The following is a 21,268-nucleotide window of genomic DNA, read 5'->3' on the forward strand; positions in this document are numbered from 1 at the left end:
GATTAACTCTTTCTGTGATTGATTTCCTGCAGCAGAGGAAACCACATCTCTTTTCCACATGCAGGATTCATTCGTGGCCTGAGGTCAAGGAGTGTCCTCATGAGTCCTTTGATGTCTGGACCTCAGAACTCTGGGAAAGCTGCTGTTTCCTGTGAACTCAAACCACATCATCCAGTTCGCTTTATGGCTGCGGGATTCTGTCCCCTGACTGGAGCTGTTGGCCCCTGGTGTCAGGGACCGACCGCGATCCGTGTGGGCAGCAGCCAGTTTGCTGGATGCAGTGTCGTGTAACACGCTAATAAATAATTCCTCCACACGCTGAGTGGTTTATGCATTCAGATGCGATGCAGCTGCTCTGGCATCAATAATTAAACACACCTACAAAGCTTTATTGTGTTTAATATATTTAAATAGTTTGTTTGAGTTTCTTCCCTTTCGTGATATTTTAAGATCTTTGCGTGCTGTTTTGCATATTCTTATTTTATATAATATACGTACCATACGTTGCATCGTGTATTAAATAGCCAACATATAAATTATTGTGAACAGGAAATAATAGATCTTAAAATAACAGATGGGCTCTATAAATAAAATATAAAAATGTCACGTTTGGTCCTCTGACCTGTAGAGGACAACATAGAGCTGCGAGTCTGTTTAACCTGCTCCCGATAACAATAACACGAAGAAGAGAGGAAGAAGGCGGGACTTCCGATTGATCAGAATCACTTCTCCTGCGCTTCCTATTGGCTGTTTGAGTTACCCCGCCAGTTGAGTATAGAAACAGCGCCATACTTAAACACCGTTAAAGTTACGTCTCTTACGGACAATTTGGCGTCAATTTTGCGTGAATAAAGTAAGTAAAACGCAAGAATCTTTTAACTCTAGTAAACGTGCGGTAAACAACCTTAAAACTCGATCTCCGGTGAGCTAACGAAGCTAACAGGAGGAGCAGATGCGGAGCGAGCGGGAGGCTAACGTTAGTAGCTAGCAGCGGAACTGACCGGTGTTGCTAGCTTCTCACAGCCGTCTGCGGTGCGTCTCCGTCGGCCGCAGCAGGCATGAGCGTCCCGGTGAGACTCCAGGCGCTGCCGTCTGGAGTTTTTGAAGCGGTTGTTACTCCAGAAAACGTGAGAGGAAGGTGAGTTAATGTCGACACAAGCTACACCTGCACAGGTGATGGGCGGTTTTATTTAGTTTTCTTTAGTTTGAAACTTGATTCCTACAAATACAGATTTTAAGCTGTCGAACAGAGTCATGAGCGTTCCTGCTTGGTTTGTTTTATTATATGTGCAGAGGGAAATGTGTTGAAACTACATCATGTAGGTAAACACAGTAAAGACAGCAGCGTCCTTGTTTCTGGTCTACACACCTTTATTAAACAGTACGAACATGTCTTTATAAATATTAGCTCACCATGTTAGAAGCTACCATCCGCTGTGTGACATAAGTAGATAACCTTTTAATGTTTTCTACAAACCACCAGCGAGGAGGTTCTGGGGTCGCCCCACAACTATGGGGATGCTGGTACCATATAGAATCAATAAGAGAACCTGTATTGGTTTAGAATCTGTTCTATTGATCACCTTCTCGTTCCAGAAGTTCCATCACCTCACTGAGTTTCCCCAAATCCAGATCCGCTCTGTGGGACGGCAGTCCTGCTGGGGAGAAGCTCCGCCTCCACCTCTGCTCTCACAGGTGCGCTGTTCTCACACACTAACACACACACACACGTTCTTCTTTCTACCTGTGTCTGCTTACAGGGTGAGGTTGGTTGTTCTTCCTCTTTACTTCCTGAAGGCCTGCTTTAGCTCCGCCCCCTTTAAATCAATTGGTTTCACCAGTGGGAGTCCGTCATCACCGGGTGTGTGTGTGTGTGTGTGTGTGTGTGTGTGTGTGTCCACAGGAAGCCTCGGTTGGTGCTGTCGGAGAAAGCCCTGCGTCTGGCGTGGCGTCACGCCCGTCACAATAACAAGCCCCACCTCCACTTCTTCCTCCTGGGGTCGCTGTCTGTAGACACAGGTCAGAGGTCACCCTCACCTCATTCTCAGCACTGATTGGTGGTCTGGCGTTAACTCCTCCTCCTCTCTGTCCTGCTGTTCCAGATGAAGGGGGGGTCACCCTGACCCTGGACCGGTTCGATCCGGGCCGGCATCAGCCCGGACCCCCCGGGCGGGTTCCCTCCGCTTTGCTGCCGGGGGACGTCCTGGTTCCTTGCTTGTTCTCCATGCAGGCCTCGCCCGACGCCATCGTCCAATCAGAGGCCGAGCTCCACCTCTGTTTCAAGGTGAGTCTGACACCTGCCTGCCAACGATGCTCAGTTACCATGGAAACAAACTGAGCTGAAGTCACACGTGTTTATCAATAGGTCTCATTTAAAATTCTTCTTATCATGAACAATGTGGCTGGCTGTGATTGGGTAAATCTGTCAACCAATCAGAGCCAAGCCTGGTCTGGAGAATAGGCTGGCATTTGGGTCGCAATTAAGTCACGCCCACAAGAGAAACAACAAGAGCTGCGATTGGTCAGTTTGGTCTTTCGCCAAGCTTAGCTTTTTGTCGTCATGGAAACCGACCATTGATGTCGCACACAGCTGTCTGTCCAAGATGTGAGTTTGTTTGGTGTGTGTGTGTGTGTGTGTGTAGATAATCATTTCCCCACAGTGATCAGTAGAGTAATGCTCACCTTCATTGCGCCGGTGTCTCAGCTCTCCCACGGTGCGCCTGTGTCTCAGGTGCTGCAGCAGCAGCTCAGCGGCCGACAGTCTTCGGATCTGTCCCAGCTCGTGACAGTCCGAGGGGGCGTGGTCTGCTCTCGGCAGTGTGACTCCGCCTCCTTCAGCCTCAGCTGGTCGTCCGTCTGTCCGTCCGTCGTCGTGGACACCCAGCCGGTCCGGCCGGTACCCATCATTCCCACGGCGCTGCTGAGAAGCCTGACGAGCATCGACCGGCCACTGCACGGCGCCGGTCGCCAGCGGGGGTGAGAACACGTGTCCGACCAGTAAGCGTCGAGTCCTGAAGGAGCTTCCAAACCGATTGGTTGATTGATCGACTGATTGATTTGCAGGTTTCTGACGATGGACCAGACCAGGAAACTCCTCCTGCTATTGGAATCCGATCCCAAAGCCTCGAACCTGCCGCTGGTCGGACTGTGAGTCTTCTCCTGTCGATTGGTTGTTTTTAATCCCGCCCACCTGTCAGTCAAGGGTCATGGAGGGGCTTCTGTTCAAAGTGACCAATCAGAGGCTCAGATCTCTTTTCACTAACCGTACTTCCTGTCGTGTGACAGCTGGCTGAGTGGCGTCACACACGTGTACAACCCCCAGGTGTGGGCGTGGTGTCTTCACTTCCTGTTTAGCTCCGCCCTCCAGGACAGGTGAGTTTCCTTCCAGGAGATCAGCTATCGAGGCTCCGCCCCTGTCTCTTCTGATGTCGCCGCCTCTCTGCCGTTTCAGAGTTTTCTCAGAGAGTCGCCATTTCCTGCTCGTCCTGTTCGGCTCCACCCACAGAGCCCCCCAGTTCTACCAGTGTCGAGGACCAGAACCAGGACTGGGATCAGGACCACACCTGGACTTCCAGCTGCTGACTTCCTCCCAGTGCGCCGTGTTGTACCAGGTAACGACTCAGCGGATGTATGAGCATTAGACTGATGAGTTGAACTGTTCCTCCCGACTCACTTGTCTCTGTTCACCTGTGTCTCTGTTCACCTGTGTCTCTGTTCACCTGTGTCTCTGTTCACCTGTGTCTCTGTTCACCTATCTGTCTACCTGCTTATTTGTGTACCTGCACCTGTGCCTCTGTGCACATTTTGTCTCTGTTCACCTGCATATCTATTCACCTGTGTCTCTGCACCTTTGTCTGTGCATCCGTGTCTATCTGTTCACCTGTCTCTCTGCACCTGTGTCTCTGTTCACCTGTGTCCCGTCAGCACGCGTCGTCGGAGGGTCAGGCGCTGCGTTGTGATCTGGCTCCAGACGCTCGCGGCGGACAGACGGACGTCTTCATGAAGGCGCGCCGCTCCTTCAGGTCAGTCTTTTCCTGCGGCGCTCGTAAACGCCGACGCGTCATTGGCTCACACGCCACAGCTGACGCCCCCTCTGCCCTGTAGCTCCGCCCCTCCTCTCGCCCTGTTGTCCATCAGTGATCACGACTCCGGCGTGGAGGACGAAGACCTGTCTCCACGGCCGTCCCCGAGCCCCCACGCCCCCGCCCAGCAGGTCAGGTCATCCCCCCCCAGAAGTTTGTCGGTTGAGGAATTGCATCTTGGGAATCGTAGTTCTCTGCTCATGTTCACGCTGCTGTCGCAGGCGAGGCGAGTCCAGCCGTCGGTGCCGGAGCTGTCGCTGCTGGTGGATGGCAGCTTCACCTCCGCCCAGAGGACAGCCCCTCCCCTTCCGGCCGGGAACGCCCCCACCGCCTCCACCTCGGCTCCTACCCCGCTCCCCCACCCCCTCCACCTCCACAGCACGCCCAACTCCAACCTGCAGCAGCCCTGCTCCTGCTGCCCCGCCCAAAAACACGACTGCACCTCCATCTTTCCCTCCCCAGCTGCTGCTCCTCCTCCCCCACCTCCTCTCCTTCCTGCTCACTCCCACCACCTCCCCCCTCCGCCCCCCCTCAGTCCCGCTCCTCCTTTCTCCATGCATCACCATACTCTTCTTCCTCCCCCCTCCCACCTGAGCCCTGCTCCTCCTCCCTTTCCTACTCCAACTACTCCTCTGTCCTCCCATCGCTGTACTCCTCCCCCCGCCTCCACCCAAACCCCTCCCCCCGCCTCCACCCAAACCCCTCCCCCCGCCTCCACCCAAACCCCTCCCACGGCGTCTCCCCTCGACTCCAACAGCCCCGCCTCTCCTCGCTCTCGCCACCACCAAACTCCTCCTCCTTCCGCTCGTCTCTCTGCTCCCCCCACCTGCCTCCCCCCGCCTCCTCCCCCCACCTGCCCCTGTGGTCACCCTCCCTCCCTCCCCTGGAGCGGCGATGCCCACCCGACAGACGCCTACCAGCTCCTCCTCCATCAGGACCGACAGCTGCGCCTCCTGCAGGCCCAGGTGAGGAACGCGTCGGGGCGGGGGGGGGTACCGGTTGGTCGTCACGGTTACGGGTGAGGCTGAACTGCTTCCCTCCTCAGGTCCAGATGCTGCTGGAGGCTCAGGGGAGGCTCCACCCCTCCAGCCGGGACTCGGACACCCAGACCTCGAGGGTCACCGCCAGCGTTGCCGTGGAGACAGGTGGGGAGGGGCGGGACGGGTGGAGGTCGGGTGTTGGGTCTCCACCGGCGTTTAAAGAGTCGTCACACGTCTCTGGTTCCAGGTGCCAGTCTGTTGTGGGCGGAGCCTGTGGAGCCCCTCCCCCAACGGGAAGTCCAAACTCCTCACCCCTCCTCACCCCCTCCCCCTTTCGATGAGGACCTGCCCGCATTAGAAGCAGAGGACGGCGGCGTCGGGGGTCAGGAGGTCGCCACCCCCTCCGGTCAGAGCAGGTGAGCCGTCTCCGCGGTAACGACACTTGACCTCCACTTGACCCGGACCATAACCCGTCTGTTCTGTCGCAGCGGCCCCCAGAGTCCGGTTCTGGGTGAGAGCGCCAGCATGTACGGAACCCCCCACGAGCAGAACTTCTACCAGGACCTCATGGTAACGCCACGGTAACGGTCACATGACGCCACCGGGCGCTTCCTGTCCGTTAAGAACCCGTCTGTCACCCTCAGAACCAGCTGAGCAGTCGGCTCCAGGAGTCCGACAGCAGGCAGGACGAGGAGGAGGAGGAGTCTGACCGCCCCCCACCACCCAGCAGGAAGCAGCAGGGGGGCGGAGACCCGGTGGTCAGCGCCACCTTGAGGCAGCTGCAGCGACTCGGGGTGGAGGTGGACGAGGATCTGACCCGGCCCGACAGGAAACACCAGCGGACCGTGGAGAGCAGCAGGTGGGCGCCCGACCGTAAACACACCGAAACCGTCAGAAAGGCTACACTCCCTTCTGTCGCCAGGAAACACATTCAGGTTTATGACATCAGAATTCAAAGCATCGGAGTAATGCGTCCATTGGCGCCCTCCAGTGGACAACCTGTTTACTACAGGAACGGAAGCGTGCTGTTTCTGCTTATACTAACGTGTGTGTGTGTGTGTGTGTGTAGCACTCTGGCGAGCATCAACCCGGCGGCGGTCCTGTCGCGGCTGCAGGTTTCCGATCCGACGGCCAGCTCTCTGTTCCCAGGAGGCAGCGTCGATCTGAGCCTGGAGGCCAACGCCATCGCCCTGCGCTACCTGAGCGACTCTCAGCTCAGCAGACTCTCTCTGGGAGGCCACGCCCCCTGCGCACACCCCGCCTCCTACGGCAGCTCCGCGCTGTCGCCGAGCGACATGTCGGTGGCCACCAGGAGGTACATGAGGAAGTACGGCCTGATCGAGGAGGAGGAGGAGGAAGAGGAGGAGGAGGATGTCCAGGAGGAGCCGGCTCGCCAGCCGCTCACCCAAGCTCAAAACGTGAAGCTCCTCCCACAGAGTCAGCTGATTCGCGACCTGCGTCCCAAAATGAGACTTTTAGCCGGCGGCGCCAAAGCGAACGCGGGCGACAAGGAGAACTGTCCCACCCGGCGGGCGTCCTTCGGGGCGAGCGGCCGTCACACGGAGGGGTCGGTGGGGAACATCCTGGACCTGAGCCGCCTCAGACGGCTGCCCAAGCTGTTCTGAACCCCCGCGGGCCGGATGAGGCACAGGCGCAGCGCCAGGATTCAGAACCGTTCGGCCGCTGTCCGTTTTTCATCAAATGATTATTTGTGTTTGTTTTTTTTTGTCGCGTCCTGTTTTTGTAAAGATATTTTTTATATTTATGATTCGACAAATAAAATTGAGTTTTAATTATGGTTGAGTAACGTGTTGGTGGGGGGGGGTGTTTACATTGAAACCTGCAGGTTATTTTAAAACAGGAACCTGAACTCAAACGCCAACATGCTAACAGTAACCTGCAGCTGATGGGGGCGGCAGACCCCCCCCCCTGCTGGTCAGACAAGCATCCTGCAGCCGTCAGGTATTGATCAGCGATCGGACTGGCTGGCGCGTCCTGGAGCTCTGACCTGTTGGCCAACAGCGATCAATGTCTCAAAGGTTGCTGGGACGTTGGGTTGCTCTGCGGGACACTGACCTGAGCTGCTCAAACGACTCGTCTGCCCGTCAGGAAACACTCAAATCACCTGCTCAGGTGAGATTTTACTCATTTATTACCCAAACGCTTCATAGCTGCCCCCCCACCAGGGTTTTATTTTATGAAGCAGCCAACAGTTTGTTTGCAGGTTGTTTGTTCTATTATCTATTTGAACACTTTAAAACATTTAGAGACAAACGAGTCTTAATGAGGTTAATTATCGTTTTGTTTTATTCACGCAGCTTTTATCCTCAGATTTTAGTTTGAAAGTTATTTAAAAGTGGACTTTTATTTTGAAATCATCCTCTAAATGTAAATTTAATTCTTTATATTCTTTACGTCTTATTTGTTTATTTTGTTCTTCCATTTCTCTGTCTACCTTCTGCTGATGTAATAGTGGAAGTTTTATCTTTATTGATTAGATTTATCGTCTGGGACTGAAAATCAAAACCTCAAAACGTGCTTTTCCCTCGTCTTTTAAACTCGTCTGATCGTTTGTGTTTTGTGTAAAAGTCGCTCTTTAATTCTTTTACACGAAATCCGTTCAGACTGAGTTCACATTCATGTCAGTTTTAGTTCCAACAATCAAAAAAAGGGGTTAAATGGATTTGGTTCTGCTTTGAAGGTTGAAGCGGATCAACAAAACATTGTTCATTGAAAGTTTTGCGCCTGAACGCAGCTCAGCGTGGGCGGGTTCTAAGTACGGTTGTTGTAGGTGGTTGTAGGCCGGCTGACGTTCACACTGTTGTGAAAGTGCTGAGCTCCGTTGCCTCACAGAAAGAAGAAGGTTGTGGGTTCAGTTCCAAGAGAAATCTGAACGCTAACCACCGACTGCCTCTGTCCAGAATGAGGGCTGCCGATTGGCTGTTGGTTTTGGCGGTCCTTCCATTCGCCTCCGCTCTCAACGTGGACATCTGCGGCGCCAAACCCAGGGACCTACCTCTGGAACCCCGCTGCATCTACCGCAGTCCTGACCCCGAGGATTCCGAGGAGCCCACCCTAGAGCCAGAACCGGTCCCAGAGTCCACCAACCCCAGGGTATGGGAGCTGTCCCGGGCCAACGGCCACTTCGCCATGGCGCTGTACAAACAGCTGGCCCTCAGTAAGGACCCCACGTCCAACATCTTCATGTCCCCCATCAGCGTCTCCACCGCGTTCGCTATGACCAAACTGGGAGCCTGCAACCGGACGCTGGAGCAGATCATGAAGGTCAGACAGATGGATCAGAACACAGGGTCATAAAGGGTCTAACCCCCCATAAGGGATTTCAAGTTCCAGTGGGTTGAGCTGTCTTCAGAACCGATCGATTCCGCCGTTGAGGTTAACGCACGACTGTTGTTCCTGGCACAGGTGTTTCAGTTCGATACCATCAAAGAGAAGACGTCGGATCAGGTCCACTTCTTCTTCGCCAAACTCAACTGTCGTCTGTACCGGAAGAAGGACGAGACCACCGAGCTGATCTCCGCCAACCGACTGTTCGGAGACAAGTCTCTGAACTTCAACGAGACGTATCAGAACATCAGTGAGATGGTCTACGGGGCAAAACTGCTGCCGCTCAACTTCAAGGTAACGAGACCCAACACAAGTCCACATCGTCACGACAACGGATTATGATAACTCTTGTTGTGTCCTGCAGGAGAACCCAGAGAAGGCCCGGGTCACCATCAACAAGTGGATCTCCAACAAGACGGAGAACCTGATCCAGGACACGCTGCCAGAAGGGGCAGTGACCTCAAACACAGTTCTGGTCCTCGTCAATACTATCTACTTCAAGGTATCAGCGCTGGTCGACGCCCACTGCCATCAGACCTCCAAGTCGTCTTTAGAAATCTAACCCTCGTAGGACCACTTCTGTTTGGGTTTTGGCGAGATAATGACATCATGGAAGTTTATAGGATTTGTCAGGGGGAAAGACAACTGAAGTTTGACCACGTTTCCTTCTAGTTAAGTTGGTATTGGAGTTTAATCTTCCGTTATCTGTTTTCGCTAAAGTACTAAATGCTAACATGTTCTTTTGAGATATTCTGAAGTGTCCTAGTCACAATGTTTGATCTTCAACAGTTGGCATCTGTTTATACCCAAACAAAGGTTTTAGGGTTTTATTAACTAGCTATAATTTTAGCGTGCTCACTTGGCTAACTAATTAGAATCACACGTAAAGTACAGTTGAGTCGTACAAGATGGTTATTAGCTCTGCAGGTGTTTGGGATGGTGAATGTCTGGGTTACCCAAAGCCAGACCCACAGAGCAGTTCTGGACCGGTCCATTCAATGGAGGTTGAAATCAGTCATAGACTGTACCATCAGTGGAGACAAGCTGCTATATCACAACCAGAACCAGAGTTCTACCTCCCAAACCTGTAAATTTGGGTCTAAATTACGTATTTGTTCTCAGGGTCAATGGAAGAACAAGTTCGACAAAGCTAACGTCTACGCTGCAGACTTCCACATTAGCGAGGGCGTCACCTGCTCCGTCAACATGATGTACCAGGAGACCAGGTTCAGGTACAAGAACTTCCCTGATGACAACGTGCAGCTGCTGGAGATGCCATACCGCGGCGACGACATCACCATGGTGATTGTCCTGCCCAGCCGAGGAACGTCGCTCAGTAAGGTAACCCCGACCAGTCCATCAAGTTCTCATGTTCAGTTACAGGTAAGAACAGGCAGACAAGGACAGTGACGTCACCGAGCAGCAAAAGATCCCAGGAAAAGCAAAAGATCCGAACGCCGAATACGTGTGATAAGCTAACGCTTGGATTTTGGTACCATGTTTTTTCAGGTGGAGGAAAGTCTGGACCTCAAGAAACTGACCAACTGGATGGGTCAGATGACGGAAACCACGGTCTCCATTTACATCCCTCGATTCAGAGTGGAGGACAGTTTCAGTCTGAAGGAGAAGCTTATGGCCATGGGCCTGACCGACCTGTTCAGTTCTGAGACGGCTAGTCTACCAGGTGAGGTTCTGAGGACGCACCAGGGAACAGATTTTCATTGAAGGGTTAGCATAGAATTAAGACTTCTGGTAAGACTTGCACCTGTTGGTAGTTTGAAATCTGTTTTTCAGGAATGCTGGACGGCGACAGTGACGGCCTCCACATTTCAGACGCTTACCATAAAGCCTTCCTGGAGGTCAGTCACTTCCTGCCGCTCGGTTATTGGTTGTTGGTGTTATCAAATTTAAATGTGTTTTTGCAAAAACTAAACAGACGTTATGTAAATGTCGTCGGTGCATAATGAACGTACCTGCGTCAACATTCTGCAGGTGAATGAGGAGGGCAGTGAGGCGGCGGCTTCCACCGCTGTGGTGGTGGTCGGACGCTCCATGAACTTTGACCGGGAGGTTTTTCAGGCCAACAGACCGTTCCTGCTGTTCATCAGGGAGCCGACCATCAACGCGCTGCTGTTCACCGCCCGGGTGGCTAACCCCTGCAACCAATGAAAAACTGTCTGTTCTTGTCCTATCACTGCTGCTTCCACGGCAACAGGAAATACTATCAATAAAGGTTCCTTTACAACAAGAACGTGTCTGACAGCTTTTAACGGTACTGAGCCCGTTGGCTACCCATTCATGCAAGTTGTCCCTTACATTTAGCTAACATTTTTAGCTACTTGGACTATTTGCTCACGTTTAACTAACATTTTTAAGCTACTAGATACGCATTGAAACTATTTATCCACTACCTTTAACATTTTCAGCTTTTACACCATTTGAACTATTTGTTCCTTACATTTAACTAAAAATTTTAAGGTACTAGTTACCTATTCAAGCCATTTATTCATGACTTTCAGCTTATATGAGCCCCTTATCCACTACTTTTGGCTAACATTAGCCCCACTATTAGCCACCTATTTACCTGTGTGTGCAGTACATCCAGCTAACATTGTTAGCTTACCATTCGAAGTGTCCGCCCATGTCTGTCTCTTACTGAATCTGTTCAGCTCACTCGTCTTCGCTTACCTCTGGTCAGGTGTGTGCAGGTACTGAATTGTGGGTAATGAAGTTCAATAAAGAAAGAGGCAGGTCTTTGCCGGTCAACACTTAAAGTGCTTTATTTCCTTAGAAGGAGATGCGACGTGTGTGATCTAGTGGTCATGGTGAAAGAAGCGTCTTCACATTTTCATAATAATTTTCTTAATAATCAACCTTTGGCATCACCCCTCCCCCAACCCCCCACCCAACCTCCCACACCAACATGTTTTAGCAATAGAGACATGCAACATAAAAGATCTTCACATAAAACCTTTTAGCTTCTACTACAGAACTTAAGTACCTCCTCTTAAAAAAGTACAGTATTAAAAGTTAATTTACTAAATGTTTTTTCTTTGACTCCTTTTCTGCCTTGATATATTAGGATATAACAGTAAAGAGTAATCTGGATAAGTGAATATATCTAATGATTTATAATTAGGCATGTTGTGGTCAAGGTTACTTGATATTCATACTAAACGTCACACAGTAAAAAGTAGAAAACAAAAAGCCAGAAGTTTCAGCCGGAAGCTGAAGACATGTGAAACTAAAGCAAAATGAAAACTCAGAAGAACTGGAGCTTCAAAGAGACGCTGAAGATGTTGATGATAATGATGATGATAATGATGAGGTCAGGCTGTTTTCACAGTTTGATGAAACTGAAATGAAACCCGAAGAACTGTCGCGGAAGAAAAGTCGGATTCTGAGTCGTCGCTCTTCAGAACTCATCAATTTTTTTTGATCGATCCCTCTTGAACTTTTGATTCTGAATTTTCCTGGAAAACATTTCCTGTTCACTCTTCAATATAAAAATTATTTTCTTAATTTAGGTCTTCTATTGATTCAGATCGACATTCCAGAAGAAAACAAAACTGGAGATACGAACAAAACACTTTGGTTGAAAGTTTAAAAAAATCCTAGATGAGCCTGAATGCAACTTGGATCCGACTTTTCCTTGTTGAATAAACGGCGCACAAAAAGGAAGGCCGTGTGTTTGGTTAGTTCTTTACCAAGGCTGGTAATAAATCTCGCGTTATTGATAAGTTAATTTCCCTTTGTTGGTGCCGAGTTTGTCAGAAGCGTGTTTTTGTTGGATGAGCAGCGGAACCAAAGCCAAACACCAGTTTCCTTGCTGTTTGTGCGTAGTTTAGATTCCTCAAGCGGGACGGAGTGAACTAGTCTGTTCTAGAAGCAGTTTTCTCTTGATCTGGCTGAGAAATGTTGTTTTTCATTGGAGACACTCGGTTATAAGAGGAGGAACACAAAGGATGCAGTCTGGACCGGTTCAGACGGGTCAAACAAGTCTTCCTTCGGACTGAAACATGAGGCGACGTTCCGGCGGGACGTCTTGAAACGTCTCCTGGGATGTGACGAACAGCCAAACGATTTAAACAGAGGGAATTCTTTTTGATTGACGGAGAAATCTTTGCATCCCTTTGCTGCGCTGAGTTAACGGTTTGTTCCTGCAGGACGAGCTGGGCAACATGGAGACACCAACGCTACTAGCATGCTTCCACAAAGACCGGACATGGCTAAGAAACGGTTCTTCTTTGGATTGAAAGAAAACACCGGTTCTGAAATGTGCTTTAAAACTCAACCATGATACTTAGAAAAGTTTGCACAAAGTGACAAAACCACAAACTTGTACTGTAAAGGCATTAACTTAACATTCCCTTCTGATGAAATACTTCTCTAAACTTCGGCTGGTGACAAAATTAAGAAGGAACTTTCAATTTTTAACTTCAAGAAGTTAGAAAAGTTTCCTGAAACAAGAGTAGCATCAAGAACAGAGATCGAATCGGTCGAAATGGACATTTCTATGGAACTTACTGACTACAAAGCTAGTGTTAGCTTGTTAAGCTACATATGGCCCATTGATTGGTTCAACATTCTCTGCCCACCCTACTGAAGCTCAAACACAGATGTCCGACTCGTGCCCCAACCCTTCATAACGGTTTGAAATCTGTTCCATAGTTTCTCCCGACAGTAAAGAAGGTAGATTCAGCATTTTTTTGAATCTCGACAACCAACCAGTGACATTTAGCCTGTGTGTTTTTCAGGTGTGGGATCATGGGAGTTGCGGTCTTCATTACTAGAGAGTCAGGCTAACTTGACTCGTCTTTCGGAACTCTTCCCACTACGTTTCGTTGACTTGCCCTTCGTTGCTGTTCTGGTCTTAAGGCACTTTATCGCTGTTAGCAGTGTCGTTCTGTCCAGACCGGTCCAGACCAGACCTGTCAGACCGGTCCTGAACAACTGATTGTTTGTCTTTAATGGGACATGCACCTTTTCAAACACAAAACCAACCAACCATCCAACCAACCAACCAACCACGATCCACATTTCCCAATCAAGTCTAAGGACCATAGGCCAACTAGCCGATCTCGAAATGGAAAGCTCGTTTCTACCAAGTCAATATTTAAAGCTACGATACAACTTAGGTCTGATGTTCTACAAGAACAGGAAGTGATTACTAAAAAGGACTGATGACGGCAGAACAAAAGAAGTCCTGAAAGACCAGTTTGAAACAACTCCAAACATTTTTCAAACTGAATACTTTCGTCCTGACATCTCGTCTTGTTAAAACGGCGTTTTTGTTGATCTCTACATCGGATCTAAAACACATCATGCAGCTAGCCACGTTAGCGATGGCCAAATGTTGTCACCAGCAAAAGCTTCAAATTTTCCACAAAAAAAAAAGAGCTGAAAAACTCAAAACTCTTCAATATTCTCTGCAGACGTCACAGTGTGCAAACTGTCCAGCTGCAATTATGTCTTTCAACAAGTTGTATGAGGGAAAAAAAACCAAAACCTGCAAATGAAAATTCAACAACAATGGATTTCTACAAAAATCTGAAGCGAGTGTCGCACAAAGGATTCCTGATTCGTGGAAATAATGTATAAACTGGAGGTGAAGACCACAATGCTGCCGATTTAGAATTTGCTGTGGTCAATCTCCTGCATTCTTGGAGACCAGGCAATTATTGTTGTCATGGTAACAGATTTTTCATTCCATATTGCCCAGCCCTGTGTTTTTTGCGCCCTCCGCGTGACTCACAGGGATTTCTTACCTGCTGCTGTTGAGTTGATGTACAGGTGTTTCTGCGGCGTGGAGCTCGCACTGAGGTTAAGCCGTTAGCGTTCTGCTACGCAGGGAAAAAGCGTCTGATTCACTGAATAAAAGAGTCTGTTTACCTGATACTTCCTGGTTTTGCCTGAAGAGTTTGTGCAGCGGTGGCAGGAGTCCAGCCGGCCGGAGCGAGGACAGAACCGCCGGCATCACTTGCATAAAAAACATTGACCGTCCACTGAGAATCTGATTCACAGCTCTGGAGTAGAACAGTTACAGCCGATCCGTGTGCTACCCGCCGACCTACCGGAAATCTGACTTGAACTAGCTTACTAACATTATTCAAACGCAAACATCTCAGTCGTTTAAATATGTTTGTCTGATAACATGTGAGGATTTAATAATGTTCAGTCTTTATAAAAAAAAGTTCTGGTTTTGATCCCATCTCTGATAAGTGCTCAAGTTGTTTTGGAGGGGCCAACGTTGGCCACGCCATCGTTCCTTTGGTTGCCAGGTTGTCCGACTTGCTCCAGTATGTGAACTTTGAACTCTGGAGAGTTTTTTTAAAAGTCCGGCTCCGTGGCCTGGCTATTACATCCATCTGGTCTGACATTGTCTGGCTCCTTGTGGTGTCGCTACCTGTCGTCGACCCGATCAGAACCGTCTGTCGTAATGACGCCTTTTCTGAATCTGACCGAAATCTGTAAAAATATTCTGAGAACAATTCAGCAAACGTTCATCAGCAAACTCAAATGTTTTTGGAGCTGGCTAGCTGGCTAATATTGGCAAAGTAATTGTGACGTGTTCTCTTTCTCGTTTGGTACAGCTAGGCTAGTAGTTTTAGGTTCCAGTGTTTGTGCTAAGCTAAGCTAAGCACATCTTGGCCACTCCTTGTCGACACTAAAATTTGTACAGCTGTACAAAGCCAACTTATGTTGAATAGATTTTTAAAAAAATGATACTTAGCATGCTAGTTCTTACATAACAGCTTGTTTTAAAGAACTGAAATGTTTGTGTTGCGTAACTCATTAAATCAGTTCAGCGTTAGCAGTAGCGAACACTGACGCCAGTAAGACTAACAGTCAGTTAGCTTACAAATTGATTATTTTGGGAATTGGCCTTAAGGACTGTTAGCTTGCAGGCTAATGACAATTTTCAAATCGAGCAATTTTACGGCGAGCACTCGCTAGAACACTAGCTTGTTTCATAACACGTCTTTGAACCACCGTTAGCGTGAGTTTCACTGTTATAATAGTTTATGATTTAAACACCAGGAAAAATATCTTGTACGGGGCTGAACGGCATCAAATCTGTTAGCTTGTGGATGCTAATGTTTGTTGCAGTACCTGTTAGCTTGACAGATAATGTTTATCTTTTAAATATCATCCACCTTGAAGGCTATCGACTATCAAACACGAGTCGTTCTAGTAATAAATGGCTTCAAACCACTGGTAGAAAATTTGTAAAGGACAAAGTCCAATGTTAGCATAACTAACATAGTAGCTACGCTAACATCAATAACATTATTCCTATTAGCTAGGTACGTTTATTCTCCCTGAATAAACTGTTGTTATTACCGCTAACGGTAATCTCATGCGTCATCAGCTGGAACAGACGTTACCGATCGGGTTGCGACACCGTTTTCCCGCCGTCCTCGTCCGGCGTGACGCTTCCGTTCGTCACACACACATTGTCAGAGCAAAAATTAGTGTCCCCCGGGGAAAAAAAAAAAAAGGACAAACACAAATCACATGCTCGCTATAAAAACATCAGAGAAGACTGGCAGAGAGCTCTGCGTGGGTGAGCGCGCCCCCCGGTGGTGCTGTGAGGAGCAGCATCTGTATTGCGTAGTGATGAGAGGTAACTGAGCGGCGTTAGCTTATCTGAGACTGGACCACGTCCAGTTTTCCTGCTGTGAGTCTGTGAAGTCAACAGGCTGCCAGATGGTCCTTCCTAATCTACCAGATCCTTGAAAAACCTCTAATTTACGCGGCCGAATTTACGAATCCAGTGTGATCAGAGTAGCTTTTGATTGGCATGTTTACTTCGCGTTTATTCTACGAGTTTTAAATGCCTCCCGTTGACTTTACACCCGTAAGAACTTCGACCTGTCCCGCTGAACCAACCAAACCCTACTGAACCCAACCCGACCCAACCCAACCCTACCAAACCCAACCCAAAGTGGCTCAAGCCGGTTGACTTGTTCGTTTGATTCTACATTGATTGTATTGATCCGATTGAGCCACAAATTACTTGAAGGCGTCTTTACTGTTGGGGGTATATAAAAGTTTTGTACTTCTGACTTTACAGATAGCGTGAGTCCAAATTTTTAGGGCAGGTTTAACTAGTCCATGACTCCTTCTGAGGGTTTATTGGGACAGTTTCTTCTAGAGAAGGACTTTACTCTTAACGAGACCTCATTTGCTGATTTTCTTGATCTGAAAGTAAAAACGAGACACAAGTTGGAAAATTGGGGAAAAGAAGCTCTGATCATACTGGAACTGAAACAGTCGTTTTCTTGTTGAACCTTTTTTGTGCAATTAAAATCTTTTCAAGCCCACGTTTGGCGCTTAAAGAGCAGGGTTCTAAGGAACCGCCGCTCCGGATTGTCTCAAGGCAAATATAAGGATTTAAACTTAGACTGGCACTGAGTAGTTTGGCAAAGTTTCCACCAGACAGACTGTTGTCATGCTGCTTTTGTGAACCTGTAAAACCTGTAAATATAAAAGTAGAAATCTGTAACGTAAAAAGGGAGGCGAACGAAGACCACTGCATCGTGTGGCGCATGAGGTTGTTGGGGTGCGTGGCGTTTCTTCATCTTAGCTTAATCTGTTCGGTTCGGTTTGTGAAGGTAGATGCGGTTTAAAGCGAAAACAAAACAAAAAAAATTCAGTTCCGACTCTGAAGCGTCGCTTCTGGCGTCAACTCGAGCGGGATCCACGTCCCGTTAGCTTCAGACGCAACAGGTTTAGACACCCCCCACCCCCCCCAAACTCTTTCCCTCGAGGGGGAAGTCAATCGGGACCCGTGGTGGAAACGGATCCCTGAGGACCCTCGTTGTATTGCCCCCCGCCGCCGCCGGTGCCGCCACCAACACCCCCTCCCTCCGGTTCCTCCTGGCTCGGGGAGGCCTCGTCGCTGGGCCCTCCCCTGGACGTGACCGAGGCAGTGGTGGTCTCGGGCGAGGCGCTGTGGGCTTCCTGCGGGGCACAACCGGGGTGGTTTTTGCGGAAGTGCTGGTTGAGGATGGCCTGGAAGGGGAAGCTCTTCCCGCAGACGTGGCAGTGGAAGGGCTTGTTGCCCGTGTGCTTCCGGATGTGGTACTCCAGCTGGTCCTTCCTCGTGTACTTCTTGCCGCAGATGCGGCAGACGAACGGCGTGATGCCCATGTGGAGGCGCATGTGGCGGTCCAGGCTGCCCTTCTGGTTGAAGGACTTGCAGCAGTAGATGCAGGTGAGCCGCGGGTTGTAGCGGAACCAGCGGTCGCCCACCTGCTCCCGCAAGTAGTCCTCGTAGCCGCCCATGTCGAACGCCGCGTGCTCCTCCCCCTGACGGGAAGAACGTGGCGTTAATACGGACCAGGACCAGAAGGAACCGCGGCAAACAGATGAGTTCCAGAACCAGATCGGTCAGGTGTGAACCCCTTGTTGTACCCGTTTTTTTATATTCAAAATCCCAGTGAGTTTCTGAACTAACTAGGTGTTGAATTATTATTATATGTTAATTATTATAAACATTGTATTTATATTTATGTTATTATTATTTATGTTTACTGTTTATGTTTGCACTTTTACTTTTACACCAATCTTGCTTCATGGTGCTTTCAATTGCCCCTTGGGGACTAATAAAGTTTCTTGAATTTGAATTCCTTTCAACCTTGATGCTCCAATAGGAAGCCGACTCATCGATGACTCGTTTTCGTTAGCGTTAGCCTCCTACTTCCTGTTTTGAGGTGTAATGACACGAGGGTTGAGCAGCGGCACCCGTTTATCCTACGGGTCTCAAAGGCAGCACGCCGTTGCCTCCGGCCGACCCGCTTCGGGCGGTCCTACCTGGGAGCTCGGCTGTCGGAGGTCGTCGGCGCGGCTGGGCGACTCGCTCTTGGCTCTCTGGCGCTCCGTCAGGACCACCACGCTCCCGGTGGGACTGAACCTGACGGATAAACAAACAAACAACACGTCAACAACAACAACAACAACAGCAACACGCCGACACCCCGGGGGTTACCGCCCACCTGTCCGTCTCGCTGAAGCTGGACGACGGCTGGGTGCTCCGCCCCCCCAGGGCTCCTCCCACCGGCCCCGTCACCAGCGTGCTGCGTCCCGACGTGTCGATCATCACGGTGGCCCCGCCCTCCTCCTCCTCCTCTTCCTCCCCCGCCGGCCCCCCTTCCTCGCCGATCCACTCCTCCATCCTCTCCATCTTGATCCTCACCCGGTCCATGGCGGCGCCATCCTCGGCGCTGCCGCTGCGCTCCGGCTCGCCGCTCGTCTCCACGTACCACTGCCCGGCGCGGTTGATGCGGAGGATGGGCTCCTTGCCCCCCCTGCCGGCGCCGGCGCCTCCGACCCCCTCCATCCCGCTGTGCTCCACCGTCGGCGCCGGGCTGAGCGGCTCCTCCGCCGGGCTGACCGCCTCCGCGCCGCCTCCTCCTCCTCCTCCTCCTCGCGGCCCGAGGAGCCGCAGACCGCCGTGGACACTGCGGCCGCCGGCCTCCAGCGTCCGGTTACCCCTCGACCCCCGAGGCTCCTCCGGGGGCTCCTCGTCCAGGTCGGCCAGGCTGATCTTCAGGTGGATGCCCTCCAGGATCTGCGTGCAGCGGTCGATGATGTGCTGCATCTGCAGGAAGCTGGCGGCCGTCAGGTAGCTGATGATGTCGGCGAGCTGCAGGCACAGGCGCCCCGTGTAGCAGAAGGACAGCAGCTGCTCGAACACCGTGGGGTTCCGGATCACCGTCAGCGACACGGTGCTCATCTGGCTCAGGGACATGTGGTCCCGGAAGTACGGCGAGCTGGCGGCGAGGACCACCTTGTGCGCCCGGAAGCTCTGGCCCTGCACGTTGACCACGATGTCGCACAGGCGGCCCTGGACCCGCAGCTGGTTCAGGTGCGACAGCACCGAGTTGCTGAAGTCCGGGATGTCCAGCTGGATGCTGCCGGAGCGCTCCATTCCGCCGGGGGGGGGGAGGGGGGTTCTGCTAAACCAGGAAGAAACCAGGTCAGAACCAGGAGAACACACGCGCCTCATTTGACCTTTGACCTCAGCCTGAACGTTTGTCGGGGTTAACACATTTCTGAAGTTGCACCGGGAAACGGAGCGGGACACACCAGGGAATGGAGGAGCTCGACACCCCCCAACCGGATCAGGGTCGGACTAGAATCTGGGTCCTGGTGTTGGATCCTGTTCTAGGTCAGACCTGAATACCGGACCGGTTCTGGTGTCAGGTTTAGTAAAAGCATCAAATGACGTGACAGAACCCAGAACCATGTGGAACCAGGCTCAGCGGGTCTCAGGTGTACCGCCGGACTCTCACCTGAAGGGGGTTCTGGGGGAGATCGGGTCTGGCTTCGGGGTGTGGTGCTGACGAGGCTTCGGTCCTGCAGCTAGCTGAGCATCGTTAGCAGGGTGAGAGACGTCGGCAGCTCGAACCAGCCCGGCTCGGCCCGTCCGGGTTCGGCTCGGCTCGGCCCGGCCCGGCCCGGCAGACTGCAGCTCCACCCGCCGCTCCTCCGAGCTCCGCTGCTCCAGCGGCGGGTTCAATGCAGGGGAAGAGCGGCTGAGCTCGGCCTCCGGTCCGTCAGCAGCCGCTCCGCCGCCATGCCTCTGGATGTCGGTTCAGGCTCGGTTCGGTGTCAGCGGACCGCCGCTGCGTCTCATCTTCCGTTTTCACGGCAGAAGGGCCGAGGCTGCAGGAAGGAAGGAGGAAAGGAAGAAAACGCGCGGGGGACTCTGGGAAACGTAGTTTATAGCTGCAGACAGCTGGTTGAGAGGACGTGCTGGAAAAACGACTTTTCCCGGCATGCATCTGTGAAGCCTGAGCATGGTCATCATGACACTTGGAGTTTGGCAGTTTGGCGCGCGCACGCGCACGCGCACACACACACACACACAAACTGGGAAACAACGTTATTGATTTATTAGTGGTCAATAAAATGATTATTAATAATATTAATATTAATACATTTAATAATTTAATATATCTCCTTTAAATTTCCTTTTTAAACTTAAATTTAATTTTGAAATGACTCATATTTTACTTTTTAACCCTTTCAGTCTTTTTATACTTTCATGCCTCTTTTTTTCCTTAATTCACGTTGAAGAGATTTTTTATCTTAATTTATTTAAACCATTAAAATCAGTGGGGTTTTTTCTGTTGATTGTGATCCATCAGTTCTTTCTGTTAATTTGTCTATTGATTAGTTTCTGTGGAGATCAGTTCATGCATTTTAATACTGAGTTGTGATTGGCTGCTAACGACCCTCATCACCAAGCAGATCACCTGATCAGTCATCAATAACCCGGTCTTCATCAAAGCAGGTGATGCAGTAGAACAGATACATATTTGGAAGGTAATCAGATTAAATTTTGTTAGATAAATATAATCATAATTATATTCATTCATTCAAAATGGAATAAAATAACAAATGTGGAAAATTTAAAACAGAAAAATATTGTCTTTGACAATATTTTGTACCTGAATGTCTGTAATTTTATATAATAATTAGGTCTTAAACTTCAATCCAGGACTTCAAATATTCATTAATCTTCATTTTATTCTGTAGACCTACTTTTAACTTTTAAACTTTAATTGCATATCTTTAAAATGTCTTCATATTTAAAGTAAACTTATGAAGTAGTTCGAGAAGTTTTCTCCAGGAGGTTTTAGGATTTAATTTGACAGGAAAAATGAAAGATTCAAACACATGAAAACAATTAAAGCAAAAACATAACATTCAAATCCTCCAGGATGATCCGGATCCGACCTGCAGGTGGCGCCAAAGTACCTGAGTAGGATAGGAGGGGAGACCGGATCTGTTTGGGTGTCCAAACGACTGGTAGGTGATCAATGCATGTCCGGCCATTTAGGGATT

At 50.0% G+C, this 21,268-nt stretch overlaps 3 protein-coding genes across 3 annotated transcripts; 2 read left to right on the forward strand and 1 right to left on the reverse strand.

Annotated features, from left to right (window-relative positions):
• The first annotated feature begins 761 nt into the window (after positions 1–761).
• Positions 762–6,858, forward strand: stil (STIL centriolar assembly protein). The gene is made up of 16 exons (XM_068320428.1): positions 762–1,138; positions 1,597–1,695; positions 1,904–2,019; positions 2,103–2,284; positions 2,732–2,976; positions 3,064–3,147; positions 3,286–3,372; positions 3,452–3,611; positions 3,925–4,022; positions 4,105–4,213; positions 4,304–5,047; positions 5,128–5,227; positions 5,310–5,478; positions 5,551–5,632; positions 5,707–5,921; positions 6,132–6,858. Exons 1-16 carry the CDS (start codon positions 1,059–1,061, stop codon positions 6,685–6,687), a joined length of 3,126 nt encoding a protein of 1,041 aa, XP_068176529.1. The 5' UTR covers positions 762–1,058; the 3' UTR covers positions 6,688–6,858.
• A 246-nt stretch (positions 6,859–7,104) lies between these two features.
• Positions 7,105–10,661, forward strand: serpinc1 (serpin peptidase inhibitor, clade C (antithrombin), member 1). The gene is made up of 8 exons (XM_068319711.1): positions 7,105–7,195; positions 7,984–8,347; positions 8,489–8,704; positions 8,775–8,912; positions 9,533–9,751; positions 9,920–10,094; positions 10,205–10,269; positions 10,403–10,661. The coding sequence occupies exons 2-8, from the start codon at positions 7,985–7,987 to the stop codon at positions 10,577–10,579; spliced, it is 1,353 nt and encodes a 450-aa protein (XP_068175812.1). The 5' UTR covers positions 7,105–7,195; position 7,984; the 3' UTR covers positions 10,580–10,661.
• Positions 10,662–11,173: 512 nt separating this feature from the next.
• zbtb37 (zinc finger and BTB domain containing 37) lies at positions 11,174–19,346 on the reverse strand. Its single transcript, XM_068319709.1, has 3 exons — positions 18,412–19,346; positions 18,230–18,329; positions 11,174–17,725 (listed from the first exon to the last, which is right to left on the reverse strand). The coding sequence occupies exons 1-3, from the start codon at positions 19,344–19,346 to the stop codon at positions 17,192–17,194; spliced, it is 1,569 nt and encodes a 522-aa protein (XP_068175810.1). The 3' UTR covers positions 11,174–17,191.
• Positions 19,347–21,268: the final 1,922 nt, after the last annotated feature.

The sequence above is a fragment of the Antennarius striatus genome, chromosome 7, assembly GCF_040054535.1.
Source record: "Antennarius striatus isolate MH-2024 chromosome 7, ASM4005453v1, whole genome shotgun sequence".
In the NCBI taxonomy this organism is placed as follows: Eukaryota; Metazoa; Chordata; class Actinopteri; order Lophiiformes; family Antennariidae; genus Antennarius; species Antennarius striatus.